Genomic DNA, 20,597 nt, shown 5'->3' on the forward strand with positions numbered 1-20,597 from the left:
AAGCCAGAGCTCTGGGGACGACTCATATCCCATGCAGGGTTAGAGGAGTCGACCTCGAGGGGAAAGAGTTCCCAGTTTTTATAGGCCCTCAGAGGGGAAAGGAGAAGGGGGAGATTAGGGGATTTCCAGATCTAAACAATGTCTATTCTCAAGAAATGGGTATGGGAGGGGTACAAGGAAAGAGTCTAATGAAGGTGCAGCAATGGGCACACACCTGGTCAGAACATTGGCAGACATACAGGTTCAAGGAGTGGCCAGAGCATTGTGCACCTCTATTTTTCTAAATCAGTGAAGCTAGTTCTGCTAACACTGACGTCTATCTTGCCAATTTCAGGGCTTCTGTGTCCTTTTACATTCTGCCAGGATCTTTCATGTGAAGGATTGTGTGGAATTTTGATGAGGGTTGATTGAGTCTGTAGATAGGTTTTTGATATGATGGCTGTTTTTAATTATGTTAATCCTACCAATCTATGAACATGGGAGATATTTTCCATCTTCTTATATCTTCTCCAATTTCTTTCTTCAAAGACTCCCAACGTTGTTATCATATGATCCTTTCACTTACTTGGTTACAGTTACCTCAAGATATTTTATATTGTTTGAAATTATTATAAAAGTGTGTTTTCCTGATTTCTTCCTCAGGCAATTCCTTGTTTGCATGTAGGAGAGCTACTGATTTGTGTGTGTGTGTGTGTGTGTGTGTGTGCACGCGCGTGTGAGTTCATTGTGTATCCAGCTGCTTTGCTCAAAGTGTTAATCAACTGTATGACTTTCCTGGTCACTTTTGTATATTATCATATTATCTCTTGACTTCTTTTAAAGTTTTATCCCATTGATCTCCCCCAATTGCCTTACTGTTCTATATTGAGTAGGTATGAAAAAAGTGAACAACCTTCTCTTGTTTCTGATGTTAGTGGAATTGCTTTGTTTGTCTCCATTTAAGTTGATGTTGGCTGTAGGCTTGCTGTAAACTGCATTTATTATGTTTAGGTATGTCCCTTGTATCTCTGTTCTCTCCAGAACTTTTATCATGAAAGAGTACTAGATTTTGTCAAAGGCCTTTTCTGCATCTTATGAAATGATCGTATTGGTTTTTCTTTCAGTTTGTTTAGATAGTGGGTTACATTTTTTCTGATTTTCATACAGTGCATCACGCCTGCATTCCTGGGATGAAGCCTATTTGACCATGGTGGATGGTCTTTCTGATGTGTTCTTAAATTTGATATGCAAGTATTTTATTGAGTATCTTTGCATCTATAATGAAAATGTTTTTGTAATTTCCTCTTTTGGTTGAACCTTTGTGTGGTTTGAATATCAGGGTAACTGTGGACCTCAACATGAATTTGGCAATGTTCCTTCTGTTTTTATTGTGTCATTATTTGAGAAGTATTAGTGTTAACTCTTCTTTGAATGTCTAGTAGAATTCTATGCTAAATCTGTCTGGCCTTGGCCTTTTGCCTTTTTTTTTTTTCCTTTTTTTTTTGTGTTGGGGGTGATTTTTAATGACTGCTTTATTTCACTAGGGTTTATCCATCTGTTCAAATTGTTTATCTCATCCTGATTTAACTTTGGTAAGTGGTATCTATGTAGAAAATTATTCTTTTTTAAAAAAGATTTGTTTCAATTTTATGAAGTACAGGTTTTTTTAAAGTTTGCCCTGTGGTTATCTGGATTTCTTTGGTGTCTGTCATTATGTCCCCCTTTTCATTAAGAACCATTTTTTGTTTCATTGATTTTGTTTTTGTTGTTCTCTTTCTCTCTGTTTTATTGATTTCAGCCCTGAGTTTGATTATTTCTTGCTATCTCTCTTTTGGGGTATGATTTCTTCTTTTGGTTCTAGAGTTTTCAGATGTGCTGTTAAGTTGCTAATCTCAAACATTTGCCTGTCCTTGAACTCAGTTCATAGCCCAGAATGGTCTTGACCTCATAGAGATCAACTTGCCTCTGCCTACCAAGTGCTGGGAATAAAGGTATATACATTATGACTACCCAGAAATCTCTACAGTTCTTTTATTTTTTCTGTAGGCACATAGTGCTGTGACCTTGCCTTTTAGACTGTTTTGATTGTATCCCATGTTTGTTTATGATATATATTCATTTTCATTCATGTGCACTGACTCATTTTAATTTTTGCTTTTACCTGTTAAGACTTACTGTCCAACTATGTGGTCAATTTTGGAGAAAGTTCCAAAAGATGCAGAGAAGGTTTATTCTTTTGTGTTTGGGTAAAATGTTCTGTAAATATCTGTCTGTATCGTTTGTTTTATAATGTACACTAGCTCTGGCATTTCTCTATTTAGTGTATTAGATGACTTTTCTATTATGAGAGTGGGGTATTGAAGTCTCCCACTTTCAGTGTGTAAGGGTCAATATATGTTTTAAGTTGTACTTGTATTTCTTTTACATACGTGAGTGTCCTTGTATTTGGAACATAGATGTTAAAAACTAACATGTCATTTCAGTGGATTTTTCCTTTCATGAATATGCAATGTCTCTCCACATCTTTATTGATTAGTTTTAGTTTGACATATATTTTGTTAGATATTAAAATGACTACAGCAGCTTGTTTCTTAGGTTAATTTGCTTGGAACAACCCTAAATGAATGTCTATTTTTGATGTTGAGATGTGTTTCTTGAATGCAAGAAAACAATGGGTCCTGTTTCCGCATCCATTCGGTTAGTCTGTGTCTTTTTATTGATGAATTTAGACCATTGATATTGAGAGATATCAGTGAGCAGTGATTGTCTGATTCCTGTTATTTTGTTGGTGGGTGATGGTGGTGATGGTGCGTTTATGTGTATATGGTGTGGGTTTACTTTCCTTTTTTTATTTTTATTTTATTGGTCTGTTATTTATTCCTTGTATTTTATAGTTATAATTAGCCTTCTTAGGTTGGAGTTTTCCCTCTAGTATCCTCTATATGGCTAGATTTATAGATAAATATTGCTTACATTTAGTTTTGTTATGGATTATCTTATTTTTTCCATCTGTTTAATTTTGCTGGGAATAGTAGTCTGGGCTGGTATCTGTGGTCTCTTAGAGTCTGCAGCACATCTATTCAGGCCCTTCTTGCTCCTAAAGTCTCCATTGAGAAGTCAGCTGAATTCTAGTAGTTCTTCTTTTTATGTTACTTTGTCTTTTTTTTTTCCCCAGCTTTAAATAGTCTTTCTTTGTTCTGTACGTTTAGTGTTTTGATTATTATGTGCCAAGGAGACTTTCTTTTCTCATCCAATCTATTTGGTGTTCTGTATGCTTCTTGTACCTTTATAGGTGTCTTTTCCTTTTTAAGTTAGGAAAATATTCTTTGATTTTGCTGAAAATATTTTCTTGGCCTTTGAGCTGGGTTTCTTCTATTATTATTCTTAGATTTAGTCTTTTCATAGTGTCCCAGATTTCCTGCATGTTTTGTGTGAGGAAATTGTTAGAGTTAACATTTTCCTTTACCAATATTAGCTATGTCTTCCATCATATCTTCAGCACCTGAGATTATGTCTTTCATCTCTATTCTATGTAAGCTATCTTCTGTAGTTTCTGTTCTCATTCCTAAAATTTTCATTTCCAGCATTGGCCCCTGGGTTTGTTTGTTTATTTTATTTTTTTGTTTGTTTTTTTTATATAGATTCTACTTCTATCTTCAAATCTTGGACAATTTTATTCATTTCCTTGCACTGTTTCTTTGTGTTTTCTGGATTTCTTTAAGGAATTTATTAATTTCTTCTTTAAGTATCTCTACCATCTTCATACAGGCTGTTTTTAGGTCTTTTTCTTGGGCTTTGGGAATCTTGCAGTAGTCATTTCTTGCTGTGCTGGGGCTTCTTGGCCTCAGTGGAGATATACTGTCTTAGCTGATATTGATTGTGTTTTTAATGCTGACATCTAGGCATCTGGTATTGGGGTGATTATAGGTCTGGATGATGGTATCGGGTTTGTCTCTATTGGGTAGGTGCTTTGTTCCTTGGTTTCTGTTTCCTCCCTGGACTTTAGAAAAATATGATGGCAAAAAAATTATATATATATATATATATATAATATATATATAATTATTAAAAATTATATATATATGATGGCTGTGTGCTGCCTGGTAGGAAACTTTTTGAGGACCCATTTTCCTTGTGGGGTCAGCTGGTGTGGTTTCAGGGTGCACCTGCTAGTGCTGAAGACTGGGATAATGGGTGAGTTGGGGGAAGAAAGGTTTAGGGAGAAGATCTTTGTCATCTTTTGAGGATTGCATCACAAAGAAAAGGGACACCACTGCAGATTTTTTACTACAGAGCTGGGGATGAACCTTGGGGGGTTAGATCTGGAAGAACAGAAGTGAAGGTATAGATCCACAGTCACCCTACTTGATGTGGCCCTTGTGTTAACAGGGGTGCTTGCTGGGGTTGCGGGCTGGAACAAAGCAACAAGCGAGAGGAGGGAGGTTAAAAGGGGAAGATCTGTAGGTCCAGAAGAGGTGGGAACAGGCATCAGGGAAGGCTGTCACAGCTGTTGCAGACCTGTGGATGAGACTCTGAGGGAAGAGAGGAGAGGAGAAGATCTGCAGATAGCCTACCGGGTCTTATGAAAAGCATGGCCTGTGGGTTAGCAGGGGTGCCTGCTGGAGCTGGGGGCTAGGACAAAGCAACAAGTGGAAGGAGGGAGGTTAAAAGAGGAAGATCTGTGGGATCCTGAGAGCAGCAAGGTGGGAGAGAAGACTGCCACGGGTGTTCTGAGGATGAGACTGGAGGATTGGATTTGGGAGAACAGAGCTAATTAACATTTTCTTTGAAATGGAGTTTTGCATCACACCATGGGACAGTTAAATTACCTAAAATACTGTTTCCCGTAACTGGTGGTTTTCAAAGTGATAATCATTCAACGGCTATCAGATGTCATGTTTGAGAACTGTAAGCGTCTTTTGAAAAAAATCTTCTGATCATCATCAAAAGTGATTTCTTTGGCATTTGCAGTCTTTCCCAGACCATGGTAAGGCCTATAGTCTAAGTTTCCTAAGAAGACAATGATGTTTTAAGGAAGGACGACAGAAATCCTGGGTGGTTCAATATCTTGACAGGTTCATTCACACTGGGAGTAACAGAGCTCAACTCAGATTGATCGGAGTCCAAATTTCATATTGAATTCTTTTATGGACTTTCCTTAAAAGCCAAATTCTGTTTATAATGCTGTTTGGAATGTTTCCAGTTCATAAATGCTACAAGAAAGAATTAATGGTAGAATTATGCTTAATAATTCTTCTGAGGTCTCACCTCCCATTCTTAATATTTTTTTCACAGTGTGAAGAAAACACAAACCTTCAGGATACTACCCGCTACCTCAAGCTCCCATTTTCCAAGGTCATCTTCCTTGGGAACAATAATCAAACCATGAAGGCCACAAAGGAATCCTTTTGGATAACATCATTTCTCTGTTCCACAAAACTCACTCAAAATGGTAATGTACGATACAAGCCCTCCGACCTAAGGGCACGTGGGAACTGTATGTATTTTGGTAAGCATATTCGGCAAGGATTAAAGTATTTAAGAATCTTGCACTAGAAATGATCTGGATTCTTTTGTGTAGGATTTCTAATCAAAAGAACAAGTAGTGACTCCATTTGAGCAATTTAATGACTTAAGAATTAGCCCAGTGTTGAAACCCAAATGTCAACTAACTCTTCGAATAAACTATTAAAAACCAGCTGCACTTAAATCAAGAAAAGATGAAAAGTGCCACCACCTGAAATCTCCTATTTTATAGCACCATAAGCGGTGCTAATTGCAGGCTTTAGAATAAAGCTTGCTTTTTGGTTTGTTTAATTAGATGGATACTGCTTTTCTGCCATAGCATTACTTCTTATGTCACTAATTGTTTAGCAAGTTATGATTAATAAAGCAAGCACATCTCCCCGGCAAATTGTTATGAAAACTGCATCTGTAATGAAAGAAGTAAATTAAACATTTCTGAATTTTTCATGGTTGCCATACACAGCTTCTAGCTAGCACCCTGAATACTGCTGTATTAATAAATTAGATGAAATACGTTGAGAGGGATCGCTTCATTATAAAGCACTGTATTTCATGCAGCTCCTATACCTAAGCTTTTTTTTTCTTTTTCCTTTTTTTTTTTGTATTATGGAACAGTTTGTATAAAGAAGTAATTGTCTTAGAATATAATGTCAAAAAGGCAGCAAAACAGAGCACTGCAGTATTGACTCTCTTTTAATTTCCTCTCAGTAGCAAGTCTACTGTATTTACATAAAACACAAAGTTGTGTTAAGCTTTCCTAGACTTTATTAGTATCCAGTATTTAATGGTTTACTTGAATTTGAACTCTACTGACATAATTCAGTAACTATAAATAAAGCATTTACCAACCCTCGAGTGTTTGCTGTGGAAGTTATGAAAATAATAAAGTCAGCTAGCTCCTTGGACACAATTTATATTTATCCTATATAAGGTATTTGTGTGTCTTTGTAGCTCTTACTGTTAATTAGGTGACCTAACTGGAATGGTTCAGGATTGGATTTATTGGCTATTGTTGGTATAACCGCAAACTTTCTGGCTTAAAGTGACAGAAATATATTACTCTATGGATCTGCAGTCCATTTCGTGTAGTGATGCTGTTGTAGAGGAAAGTCTTTTCCTTATCTTTTCTAGTTTCTAGAAGCCATTTGCATTACTTGTATCATGGTCTCTACCTTCTTCTTTAGAAGTTATCAGTTCAGCATCTTCCAATTTGACCCTCTACAATTTTTCACCATTCCTTTCTGATTACATTTTCTTGGAAAACTTAATTCTATCCCCTTATTTGTCAGAAATTTAAGCATATTACAAATTTTCTTTGTCAATTTATGGTAAACATTAGCATTTCTAAGAATTAGGGGTTCCTGGGGGTTGTTATCCTGCCTACCACACAGGTAATCTTAATGACAAAATTGCTTGTAATTTTTTTACAGTTCTAAGGCTTATGATGTTATAATTGTAAACACAAGATAGGCGAATCCAAGTCCTAAAGACTCAAAGCTGCTTTCCTATAAAACCAAGAGAAAAACTATGTTGTCTTTGTTTAATGTTATCAACTCAGAATGAGCAAGAGAAAAAAGAAAAGAAAAGAAAACAAACAAACAAAAAAAGAAACCAGTGTGTTTCAAGAGATAGCAAGGTTCTTGTGGCCAGTCAGTTTGTCTTTCTGAAATTTGCATACTAGGCGTACATCTCCATCTCAAAACAAATTGAAATTAAGTTGCAGTTCCAAATCAGAATTAAATTGGTATGCATTCATTTTACTTGACTTGGAAAATACAGAGATTACATTTCCACTCCCATTGGACAGTTAACAAATGATCTGGTTTCAAGGAGTAGTCATTAAGAGCAGATCTGCACTTAGGATTCCTGCTATGTGTACTCTTCTTGCTGTATGGAATCCAACATTATTGGCTAGTTCTCCAAATCCAACCAGATCACTCTTCAGGTATTTCTGATGGTCAGATCAAGTAGATTCTTTAAACTTCTTTACAAGAATAGGAGGCTAGGTCTGTGGTACACACACCTGCAATTCTAGCACTTGGGAGGCTAAAGCAGGAGGTTATTCTTCCTACATCATGAGCAGCCAGCGAAGACTACATGAGACCCTGTGTCAAGCACACACAAACACATACACAAATTGTTATGGAATAAATTAATTCTTGTTTATACTTGGTAGGTCAGATGCATAGAGTATATTTAATAAATGTTACTTGATAGGATATAGAAAATTAATAATTTGAGTGGTAGAACATTGCTCCTGCTGGACATCCAACATACCTTCAGATGACTAGAGCAGACGGTGAGGAGATGACAATTTTGCCTTAACTCTTAATGTTTTAAGTACACAGCTGATTACAGCTGCTGAAGTTAGAACCTGGACCCTGATAGCCCTAACAAATTAGGCTTGACCACCCACTCGTCATAGTCCAGGGACTTTAATAGTGAAGAGGAGGCTTATTTAATGCAGCTGCATTGGGATTAGGAATGAATAAAAGTTCTGGTGAGCTCCCAAGTCTGTCTTTAGGGTCCTATCTTGAGGTTTAGGTTTAGGTAGAGAGCATAGGGTATACATAATGAGTAATGCCAGTCAAGGTGTGGTCCTTTCCACCATCATTGCCTCTGCTTTAGTCTCTCTTGCAAGGTGTGACACGTCAGAATGATGTGAAATCTCTTCCTGAGAGACAAGATTCTCCTCTGGGTGGCACCACACTGCAAGACTTTTCTTTCTCCCAGGATAAGACTTCGGGAGAAATTTCAGTTTCTTCAGGGCCATTTCTTCAGTAGTCTGATGCCTAAAGAGAGGACACAACTGTCTCTTTAGAATATATTGACCTCTATAGGGATTATCACATGGACAGACATAACTAGTCTGCTCTTGAATTCACTGAAGTATGAACGGGCCCATCTGAGATTCTTTGACCTGCTTCCAGAAAATGTTGGAATGCCTGTATACGCTTCCCCACAGTGACCTCAGAAATGCTCTTTCCTTTCCACACGCTTGACATTGCTCAGTGCTCTGATGTCCTTCGTTTGCCTCTACTTTAAAGCTGGCAGGTTCCTCTGCCCCATGCCTTCCCTATCTTGGCAGTTCTTACTGGCCTTATTGATCTCTATATCCCTTGGTCCTTTGGAGACTAAGGAAGCTTTGGCCATGAGATCCTCTCCTTGAGGCTATCTAAATTCTCCCCCAAGACAGGTAGAGGCCAAGTTTGTTTCTTCTAGTTCTTGAAAGGCCTGTTGGACTCTGAATCCACCTGTCAGTTTCAGAAAGGAACTGGAAGAGTCAGGGCTATGTGCTTGTTCATAAGCTGTAGTAGAAAATGGACTGGGAGGGCACTCTTAAATCCAAAGGCTCACTAGATGAGCCTTTGGTACATTGGCCTTGTTGTCACAGTACACTGACAATGTGTGTTCCTAAGAATTGAGTTACCTTAAACAATCAAGAAGGCCTTCATTGCTGGAGTCCATTGCTCGACTGAGTGTCTGTGTTCAGCTGTCTAAGCATGAGTCAAGCAGGTTCCTACCTGTCTGGAAATCCCACTCTTATAGAAGGTAGCAGAAAAGGTTACAGCAGATATCTGTTGGCTGCTTACACCATTCTTAGTACTGGAAATGCAGTTGGGTCATGTTCATCTCTACCCTCTTTGGATTTTACAGTCAACCTTGGACGTAGAAACCTTTAGGTAAAAAACAAGTGCTTCTGTGAGGTAGGAACATGTGGGAGGCATGGTAATCCCTCCTGGACAACACCATCTAGTTGGAGAACTAAACAATGAGCAGGAGCTCTGGGGAGTAGAGGAGATACTGAAAATACTTTTAAGTAAATGCCATCCTAAACTAGAGAGGCTAGTCTCGGTGAGGGGACTGGGTAGCAGTGCATGTAGGAAGTCAGCTTTTACCAGTAGAGCACTGTTCCTGAGAGGGGCTGGACTCTATGAAAAGCAATTAACCTTCCTTTTCTGTTTGAAAAGGTGATATGCTTGATCTTTTGAAATGGAGAACCCACCCAGACAAGATCACAGGCTGTCTCTCTAAGTTAAAAGAAATCGATGGCTCAGAGATAGTAAAGGTATATACATTGTTTCATTACCACTTGGAAACTCAACCACTCTGGGAGGAGGACACGCTGGGTCTTACTCATTTGCCTTTACCTCTTTAATCCATAGTTTCTCCAAGACACACTGGATACCTTGTTTGGAATATTAGATGAAAATTCCCAAAAATATGGGTCTAAAGTGTTTGATTCTTTGGTAAGTTTACATTTTCTTAATAATGTAACAGATAAGTGTGCCTCTCCATCCTGGCTGTTTCAGAAATGGCCACTTGATGATGTAAGAGTTTATTTACTTATTTTGAGCAGACAAAGAAAAGATTGGCACTGGGTTCTGTAACACTCAATTTTCTCCTTAGGTCCACATAATAAATTTGCTACAAGATAGCAAGTTCCATCATTTTAAGCCTGTCATGGACACTTACATTGAGAGTCACTTTGCTGGGGCACTTGCATACAGGTAAGACTTGTAACTGCCTTAGGAATCACACTCGTGCTAACGCTTAAGCAGCTGCTTAGGAAGAAATTGCTGTAAGGGAACACAGGCAGATGTGAACCCCAGCCAACAAACCCTGTCTCTCCTCCTCACACACCCCTGTTCAGTGGTGATAACTTATTTTGATTAAAAGGAAAGGGGGTTGGGAGAACTTGCTGAGTCTGATCCTGGAACCTGGTGCCTTTCTTCTCACCTCCCTTTCACCCAGTGTGCTCTGGTCTAAGATGCCAGGTCCTTGTCATTTTTGCTGCAAGGAGTCCTGTTTTTACTACACTCCTTGCATATGACTTAAAGGAATAACTGTGAATGCAAAGCAGCCCTTGCCTTCATCCGTGTCCCAGGTCACTTGTTCACCTGTTAATATTCACAGAGGCCTTACCCATTACCAGGTGCCTTGTTCTGTGTTCTAATATACACACCTAGTCCCTGGCCTCAAGCCATTTAGCCATTGAAGTCTACTGTTAGATAGTAGCTGCCTCTTTTCCAACGGTGCAAGTTATGTAAGTAGCAGAGGGCATGAGTGATGTCCTACTTCAGCTCTGCTAGCCTCCAGAAAGCCACTAATAATAGCCTGAAGGCAGCTGCACACCAGGCTTTATACATTGTGTTCTTATGTGAAGACTTCGTCCCTGACCAGTAGAATTGGGATTATCTAAATGGAGACCAGCAAGCTAACTCTAAACTCTAAACACAGGTGGATTGTTTCTCTCTCTCTCTCTCTCTCTCTCTCTCTCTCTCTCTCTCTCTCTCTCTCTCTCTCTCTTCTTTCTTTCTACCTTTAAAAAAAAGAAGAAAAACTACCACTTGAATTAGAAAATAAAAATTAGCCAGCATTTTTGTCAGTGAGATTGTAATACTAAAAATAGTGGGTTGTTCTTTAGTTTTTGTTTTGTTTCCTAAAATAAATTAAAAATAAACCACTAACAAGAAAGCAGCTCTCTCTCCTGGAAATGCTTCTTCAAGAGCACACTTTGATGGTAAGAAAGTTGGCCTGGTAAATGCAGGAATGTAGCTTGGAGTGGAATAGTTTGTCTTCATGCATCCCCTGCCTTTTACCTGCGGCTAAATAGCTAACACTTTGCAGTACTCACAAGATTTGAAAGGAAAGAATACTGATGAGCAGTTGTCCAAGAATGCTCATGACAGCCCTAATTCTAAGGTCAACAGGATACCTACAGACTGAGGGCAATCTCAGGGGGCCGCAGTATGTTTCCATCTTACGTTTCAAGACAAGTAGTGACCTGCAGTTTCAATAAAGTTGTTCTAGAGCAACCTGGCAGGGGAATGTGAGACCTTACAGAGAAAGACTAGTCTTCCTGATATGCATGTATGTTGAGTTTATTGCCATTTAATTGAGAATTAGCCATTCTGCAATCTGGGCATTGCTCCCTGTGTTTTAGAGATCTCATCAAAGTGCTCAAGTGGTACGTGGACAGGATAACGGAAGCAGAGCGCCAGGAGCATATCCAGGAAGTGTTGAAGGTAATAACACGCTGTTGAAAACAGATGACAGAGTCTCACAAAGCTGTTACGTGATGATTGGAGACTAATTGGTTCTTCTGCACAGACAGTAATTGGTGATGATACATTACTGACTTTCCAATTCAAGGATCTTAATCAGTTTATGACTGCTCCAGAGCTGATGAAACTTGAAAGGGACTTTGCCAGGCCTGCCCAAAGGCACATGCTGGGGATTGAATCCTGCAGAGATGATGTCCAGAATGGGCAGGCAGGAGAGGGAGCATGGGAAGAGACTGGAATGAGCAGTTAATTAAACTTGGAAATTTCTGCCTATTTCACACCCTGACAGAGACCTAATGAGAACCCTTTAGCTTAAGTTTTAAATGACAGTAGGATGACCTAAGGGATCACAATGAAGGAACCTTATGTTGTACTGGGTCTCCTGGTTTAGTAACTCCCACATCTCTAGACCCAATATATTGAGCCACAGTGATATTAACATGGTCTTCAGACATGTTGAAGAATAAAATTTTCCCAGCTACCAAATCCTTTCCCTTCTCTTTCCTACTCCTTCCATCTCCCCATCTCTGTATGAGATAGGGTCTCATTAGGTAACCATGGATGAACTCCAACTCTCAATGTTTTTGTGTAATCGTTTTAAGTAAAGAATGAAGATTTAGGGCAAGGTGTATAGTTCAGTAGTATGTGTTTGCCTAGCAAGTATCAGGCTCTGGGCTTATCTCCAGTACTGCCATGGGGGGAGGGGGTGGGGGGAAAAATATATATATATATATATATATATATATATATATTTGTCAAGGGGTTTCCTAGCCCTAGCCGTCCTTTGATTCATATTAAGGCTATACTATGTAGTGTCAGCCCATACATAGATAATGCATACATAAAGATTATAAAACAGGTACTTCCTTTTATTACCAATTTATTCACTTGGTCTGCTTGGAAGTCGAGTGCTAAGTGGCAAACTACTTTTGAAAATATTCGTTACTTCATCGGCTAAATTAAAACAGAATCTATTTGAAGATCAAAAATATTCAGTGTTTCTAACTTTGGAAATATAAAGAGTTTTTAACATATTTTGCTTCTTTGGCATCAAAGAAGAATGGCTTTTCCACTTTAAGTATATATCACTCAAACATCTCAGGGTGGCTCGGTTTCGGGATGAATTATTTAAAAGTCTAACACTGTTCTGTAATATTTTTTATGCTATGTCATTGTTACATAAATACTCTCAGAGTCCTTTGAAGCTAACTTTCTAACACTCTTGTTTCAAGGCACAAGAGTACATTTTTAAGTATATAGTTCAATCCCGAAGGCTGTTTTCCCTTGCCACCGGAGGGCAGAATGAAGAGGAATTCCGCTGCTGCATCCAGGAGCTCCTTATGTCCGTCCGCTTCTTCCTCTCACAAGAGAGCAAAGGGACTGGAGCTTTATCTCAGTCGCAGGTAACTGTTTTCCACCCCTGCTGAACAGAAGAAAACAGGGACTGCAGTTTGTTTCCTTTTACCTGCCAGCGCGGTTGAGTAGCCTTGCTCCCTTTTTCCTGACGCTTGGCCATCATCAGGGTGAGACTTTGAAGTTCCGTGAGCTCTATGGACTGGCCTAACCTAAGCAACTCCATTCCCCATGCCCCATGCTAGAATAGAGGCAGTTTGCATCAGCCATGTTTTCATTTACTCAAACACATTCAGGTGGCTTGACACTGTCACCCTCAACTGGGAGACGGAATGTCTCTAGAACCTGGTTCTTAACCCCAGCCTCATTGCTTTTTAATCTATCAACTTGAGAATCATCCTCTTGGACAATGCTAAATTCACATTGTCTTCTTCTATTTTACTTGCTACCACCTTCCTGGGACTGATCTAAGATAATGCCAAGCCAATGCTGCAGATTCTATTACTGAGAGTCGCCTCACATGCGTTTATCTATGCATGTGTGCTTAGTGCTTACCTGCACCAATACGTTCTTGGCCGTTTTGAGACAGGGTATACTTAACCTCGTCTGGCCTCTACCTCTCAAGGACTGGAATGGCAGATGTGAACTAGCATGCCTGGCTCTGATTTTCTTTTTTTATTTGTTTTTGACTTTTTTTTTTTAAGTTCTGGATCCATCAACATTCAAAATAGCATTGCCTTTTATACATTCCCAGAGACAATTCTTAGTGTTTCTCTATCTTTTCTTAATCCTTCTTGTATATTTTTAATTTTGATGCCTTGGTTAAAAGCTGTCAGATAGAGAGGCAGCCTCCCACCATCCTCTGGAAACTTAAGATCTTGGAGAACTAGAGCTTTAATATGAAGATTAAAGCAAACTGGGTCTTAAGAATGCTGATGTCATCTGGAGTCATGTGGTAGGTAGCATGTGGCAGGCCTACCATACAGTGTCCCAGCACCAGAACTCACAGTCCTTTGGTTACAGCACTGTACTTTTCCTGACTGCTTACACAGCTAGTCTTGTTATTTATTCTCTTCCTTACAGATGTGGACTTATCTTCCACCCGGGCCATCATATAACAAGGTCTTTTTTTTTTTTTTTTGTACTTTCTTTTTCTTTTTTTTTTCCATTTTTTATTAGGTATTTAGCTCATTTACATTTCCAATGCTATACCAAAAGTCCCCCATAGCCACCCACCCCCACTCCCCTACCCACCCACTCCCCTTTTTTGGCCCTGGCGTTCCCCTGTACTGGGGCATATAAAGTTTGCGTGTCCAATGGGCCTCTCTTTCCAGTGATGGCCGCCTAGGCCATCTTTATAACAAGGTCTTTTAAATGTCATCTTATACTCTGTAGTTAGCAGTCCAATCCCGGCACCAGGGAACTTACCGGAGACCTCAAGGGCAAGCTTTCACCTTGCCAGAGCTGATTTGTAGCAGCTGATAATTTGAGGAGGATAATCCAGTATGCTTACCACAGAGGTCTCAGAGTTTACTACTTTGTGATTAAGGTTTCACCCTGAAACATCTCTACTAACTGTTGTTAATCACAGAGACCACATCTGCCTGCTTTGCACCTGAAAAATATCTTCCTATTCTTAAAAGTAATGTTAAATTATTGTTTATTACTTCTTGGGGATATAAGACATTTTTCTTCCTCTTCTAAAACTACAGAAATCTTTCTGTACCTTCACCGTATCTCCTGTGAGTCCTAGCATTCCCTAAGGTACCTCCCATTGCTATGATTCTGCAGGGGGTAGCAGCCCTGATGCTTCTCTACCATTCTGACTTTCATTAGTCTTGGTTTTTAGAGTATTACTCCACAGTTGAGCTTTAGAGGCAGCTTTGTTACTTCTTAAAGTATATAAAGTTCCTAAAAAAGCTAATAACCCTACTGATGGAATTCTTTATTCTGTATGCTGTTTATTTATGTGTGTGTGTGTGTTTCGTTTTAGTTTTATGCAAAGTCACAGTTAATGTAATATTATGAGATATTGGTTTTCTTTAATAAAAAAAGGGGGCATTACTTCCCAATATTTTGGTGGTAAGGTTAATGACACATTTCTTCCCATTCCAAGTTCACTGATGATCCTACACTACTCTTAAAGAAAGGAGGAGGGCAAAAGTTTGATTAATGAGAGAGGTTAGTTTTCTACTGCTGCTAACATATCTTAGCTTGATGGCCTTAAGCAGCTTTTGAGTTGCAGTTTTGTAGGTCAGGAGTCTACTCAGGCTTAGTTGAATTCTTTCCTAAGAGTTTCCCAGAGTCGAAATCAGAACTTGATTTCTTATCTGAAGCCTTTGAATAAGAACAGGACTGTTTTTTTTTCAGCCTATTGGTAGAAATTGTGGGATCAAGGGCCTCTCCTGCAAGCTGCCAATACAGGCTGGGGGCATGGGAGGTAATCTGTCTTCTCAAGGACACTCAGAATGTTTTTTTACATGTGGTTGCTTCAAATCCAGCAGCCATATGCTGTGTTCTGTCCATGCTCTCAATCTCTCTAAGACTCCTACAATGAAATAAACAAAACAAAACAAAAACCTAAAGGTTTATGGTTAGGCTAAGCCTACCTATATAGTCTCCATATTTAAGAGTCGCCTAAGTAGGTAGCATCCTTCGTTTTTTTCTGCAAAAGCTCTTTGGCAATGCAACATAACGTAATTGCAAAGCTACCAGGGACAAAGGTCATGATCAGTCATCTTAGAATTGCATCTCCATCACTGCAAAGAGAGGCCCATTGGACTTGCAAACTTTATATGCCCCAGTACAGGGGAAAGCCAGGGCCAAAAAGGGGGAGTGGGTGGGTAGGGGATTGGGGGGGTGGGTGGGTATGGGGGACCTTTGGGATAGCATTGAAAATGTAAACGAGGAAAATACCTAATAATAAAAAAAAAAAAAGAAAAAAAAAAAAAAGAATTGCATCTACTTTATCCAGAGCCAAGGATCATACTGGCCTACATTTTTAAATTATGTTAAAAGCAGAAACTGAGTTTGCTTGCTTGACACTGTGGGAGTCTTTCCCACGTGAGTTACAACCCAGCACAGATGCTGATTCCTGGAGACAAAGGGACCTTCTTAGTACTCTATCAAGTGGGCTAAGGGATTGCCACCCAATGGGTCTGTCTATCAGTGGGGCAAGGGATTGCTTCCCAGTGGGCCATCTCACCTTAGGCTTGGTAGGGAGATTCATTTATTCCTCTTAGCCAAAGCCCATCTTGGCAATGAGTCCTGAAGAGCCTTACCATGTCAGGCAGGACCGAGAACCAGCTTGGCTGTGTTGCCACTTCCCATTTCATGTACTGACTCCTGCCCCAGAATTTCCTGGAAAAGAAGACGAAGGGCAAAAAGGGTAAAGGCCCCAGCCCTTGCTGCAAGTTCCTTGTAATTATTTTTCTCCATTTGTCTCAGGGCATAGGAAGGTCAAAACCAAATTGTACTTTTATTTTTATTTTCAATTATAACCCTTAGCTTGTCCCAGGGCAGCTGGCTTCCTGCCCTCATCATAAAGTATTTCTTGCTTTATGCTTTTTAGTGGTCATATTATAAAGGTACCTTACATTTCAGGGACACCAAGATACATTTTTCAAGTAAAAAAGTATAATAAAGAATTCAGGAATATGTTAAAGGATACAGGAAGGAGATAATTTGACTTTTTGTAAGCAGAGAGATTCATTGATTTTTTTAAAATTTATTTTATTCCATTTATGTGACACAGTTCTTTGCCAAGTACACCAAAGTTTACATAGATACAGTCTTTAGCAGGGAATACCAAGTTCCTCATTTTAAGAATAGTCAAGCAAATGCATAGTGTTTTGAAAAAACAATCATGAAGCTTTCATTTAGAAAGAGAAAGAAATCACAATAAAATATATTTGAAAATATTAGGGGCTGTGGTTGTAGCCTTGTACCCTTGTGGTTGTCTAGCCTGCACAAAGGTTCTACCCTCAGGTCCGATAAAAAAACTTGTGCCATTTTACATCTTGTTTTCCACGGGATCAGTAATTTCTTTGTATCCCTTCTTTGTTTTAAGGCTGTGTTCTTGAGCTCCTTTCCAGCTGTGTACTCAGAACTGTTGAAGCTCTTTGATGTCCGGGAAGTGGCCAACTTGGTCCAGGACACCCTGGGCAGCCTACCTACCATCATGCATGTGGACGATTCTCTGCAGGCAATTAAGCTTCAGTGCATTGGCAAAACTGTCGAGAGCCAGCTCTATACCAACCCAGGTACGGTGGTGATGCCCCATGGTCAAATGCTATGTCTAGAAAGCCCTTCTTCATGCCTCGTGGCCAACGGTCAAAGAAGCAAATAAAAATCAAACATACATTCCCAAAAGTATTATAATTTCAATGGGAAATGTATGTATCAGTCAGATATTAAAGTGTGGCTGCCAAAATATCATTTCTAGACTGAATAGGCAACCATAGTGGCTCACACTTGGAGTCCGAGCTACTTAGGAGGCTGACGCAGGATATCCATTAAATCCAGAAGTTTAGGACCAGCCTGAGCAGAGTGAACATACTGAGACCCAATAGCAAAAGAAGGAAAGGAAGGGGGGAGAGCACTGAATAAATTATTGATTATAATCACAACTATTAGTGGTGTGGGCATGGGTCTCCTGCCCACATTGTTGTAGAGCTCTTATTATAGGATCAAGAGAAAATTAACCTTTTCCTTCTGAGATTTGTATCCTATTTGTCTAGTTTTTTAAATGGTTCTCATCAGTTTGTTACTTAGTCACTGGTCTACATCTGTAAAGAGATAACACAATACGGGCAACGTAGGGTATTTTTTTGTTTTGTTGTTGTTGTTGTTGTTGTTGTTGTTGTTGTTGTTTTTAAAGTTCATGTAATTGGGGCTTGCTTACAATTTCCAAGGGTTTCAGAGTCCATGGTCATCACAGCAGGTAGCAAGGTGGGAGGCAGGCAGGTATAACTGTGACTGAAAGCATATATTTTAGGTTCAATGAATGAGCAAGACTGAATGTGGTGTGACCTTTTGAAACCTCAAAGGTCACCCCCCAATGACACACCTCCTTCAACAAGACCACGTCTCCTAATCCTTCCTAAACAGTCCACCAACCAAGAATTAAACATTCAAATATATGAATGAGCCTGTGGTGGCCATCCTCATTCAAACCAACGTAATTTGTCTTCTGAAACTGTATGGAAGTTCTTTGTAGTTGTTTCTAAATTTTATCCCACTATCAAGCAATCAGGTACCAAGTGGATTTTGCTATGCTAGCTATCATTAGGTCCTGTTGTCTCTCAATTTTTTAATTTATTTTCCAGAAGAAAATAATGAAGTATCCTCCTCCTTTTAAAATTTACTTGAAAAATTTTCCATCTGATTCACCAACTAAAATGTTTTTAAGATAGAGTCTATCAGAAGTTTTTTTCCATTTGAATGTATATGTGAGAAAATCATCCAAAACATACTGAAAACAAAACATGATTTTATCATAAAACATCTTAAGGATACAAATAAAAATAGAGCATATAAGTAAATCATGAATAAATCTTAACATCCAAGTATATACTTTAAGTTTCTTATTGAGGAATTCATCACTTTCGTATTTTCTTAGCTGGGCATGGTGACATAGGCCTTCAATCCCAGCACTTCAGTGACAGAGGCAGGCAGGTCTCTGAGTTCAAAGTCAATCTAGTCTACAGAGTGAGTTCCAGAACAGTCAGGCCATTTTTTTCCATTTGCTGAAATCAATAATGTTTCAATGTAAAAGAAAGTTTAATCTTGATTTCTTCTGATTACAACAAAAAATCAGATCACTCTAGAGCAATGGTGACTATCAGAAAACACAAATATTTATATTTTTATCCATAATCATAGCAAAATTATAGTTAGGAAGTAGCAATGAGAATAATTTTATAACTGGGGGTCACCACAACATGAGGAACTGTCTGAAGGGGTCATGGCATTGCGAAGGTTGAGAGCCACTGACCTAGAAGAAAGATATTTTTGCAGGGTTGTGTTTCAGCAGCCAGGGACTCTCTAGGGTTGAGGGCAGAGGTGTAGAAAGGACAGGGTGGACCAAGTTCCTAGCTTAACTCAGACGCCAGCTCTGCTTTCCCCAAGCTAAGGAAGACTTAGCTGTGAGACTTCTGTCTCACAGGAATTGTGATTTCTGCCGTATTTTCCCCACACTAAGTAGACGATTCTTCACGAGTTAAAGTCCTACACTAAAAGTAAACTAAGGTCACCAAAATAAGTTTTCAATAGTAATGAAATTATTTGAGAGGATGTTATTCATTCCACAGACCCTTTGGATTCCTGACCTGCAGGGAACAAAATAGGAAAAGCAAGATCAGAGAGCTTGTCAAGAAGTCGATACAATGAAGAAGTCAATCAGGTCTCTGTGTGAGTTGGTGAGACTATCTGTAAAGCTGACTCTGGAGATATTCTGCAGGGTCTGTACCAGGACCCTGGAGGAGAGTCTCACCAGTCAGGATTAGGAAGTTGATAGATGCCATATGGCCTAGGGTAGGTGGAAGCAGTAGGAACCCTGTGTGTTCTTTCTATGGGGGCCACTCCCCTTGGAGGATGTTTGTGGAGAAGCAGAAGCCATTCACTCACAGTCAACATAGCTAAAGCTGCTTCTCTCACTTCACAAGTGAAGCTTAGCTTCATATAACTTCAAGAAAACAAAGACTGTGATATGTAAGTGATAGGGAACAACATAGCCAGAAGAAGCCTGAATCAAAGAGAAAAATAGGAACTGTCCCTGGGAGTCTTCCAAGATAGAAAAGGCCCTGTTAAATCACAGGGTAATCCCTAGTAGTGTTAGGGAAACCTAGAGAGGGTTGCAAGGGATCATAGCATTCAAACCTACTCGCTGTGATCTCAAGGAACAAGCAGGTAGGTCCCACAGTATCCTCGTGAATGAGAAAATATTGGAAGGAAAACCAAATGAGCCATGTGAATGCCTGAGCTGACAAGTGGAGTAAAATATTGAGACTGTGATTAGAAGAGGGACAGTATAAAATTGTAACTACCGGCATGGCAGGATAAGCAAAGAAGCACAACACAAATGGTCTCAGTGTCAGCTCACTCAGCATAGCAGGTAAAGGACGACATTTGCCTTTTCAAACCAAACCAAATATAAATCTTAAGCAGAGAAAAGAAAGTAAGTGAATGTGTCCCAACTTCTCAAAGAAAACTATATCCAAATGATGAGGGATGTGATAACACTTTAATTTTATGATAAGCATAAGTTAAGGCTAAGATAATCAAAATAAGAAGAAATGAGGGTTGGCATTTTGAAGGTAGTATAGTAGTTTATCATTGCTCCTGTCATGGGAACCACACCTTGGTGGCTTTAAATAAATGATGCAAACTCCTTATCTGTAGAGCAGAACTTCATGGTGACTTCACTGCACAAAGTTCAGGGTGCTTCCTTCCAGACCTGTTCTCCTGTCTTGACGGCCTGGGGAGCTGGTCATCTTCTTAATATTTTATAGCTTTAGAGGCCATCTGCACACTTTAGCTTTCTCTCTCTCTCTCTCTCTCTCTCTCTCTCTCTCTCTCTCTCTCTCTCTCTTGTGCATACACGCGCACACACACACACACACACACACACTTGGATCCTTTCGTCTCTTTCATTCATAAGGACCCCTATGT

The 20,597-nt window shown here is 39.4% G+C and overlaps 1 protein-coding gene across 9 annotated transcripts in view; it reads left to right on the forward strand.

Annotated features, from left to right (window-relative positions):
• Positions 1-20,597, forward strand: part of Dock4 (dedicator of cytokinesis 4) — a 400,918-nt gene that overhangs the window by 274,416 nt on the left and 105,905 nt on the right. For all 9 annotated transcript variants that reach the window (XM_006515085.3, XM_006515089.3, XM_006515090.3 and 6 more), the window contains exons 17-23: positions 5,275-5,431; positions 9,477-9,574; positions 9,672-9,755; positions 9,916-10,016; positions 11,453-11,534; positions 12,806-12,976; positions 16,996-17,188. In XM_006515085.3, coding sequence (XP_006515148.1) covers positions 5,275-5,431; positions 9,477-9,574; positions 9,672-9,755; positions 9,916-10,016; positions 11,453-11,534; positions 12,806-12,976; positions 16,996-17,188 — 886 coding nt within the window. The remainder of the gene's footprint in view (positions 1-5,274; positions 5,432-9,476; positions 9,575-9,671; positions 9,756-9,915; positions 10,017-11,452; positions 11,535-12,805; positions 12,977-16,995; positions 17,189-20,597) is intronic.

This window comes from Mus musculus, chromosome 12, assembly GCF_000001635.26.
Source record: "Mus musculus strain C57BL/6J chromosome 12, GRCm38.p6 C57BL/6J".
NCBI lineage: Eukaryota > Metazoa > Chordata > Mammalia > Rodentia > Muridae > Mus > Mus musculus.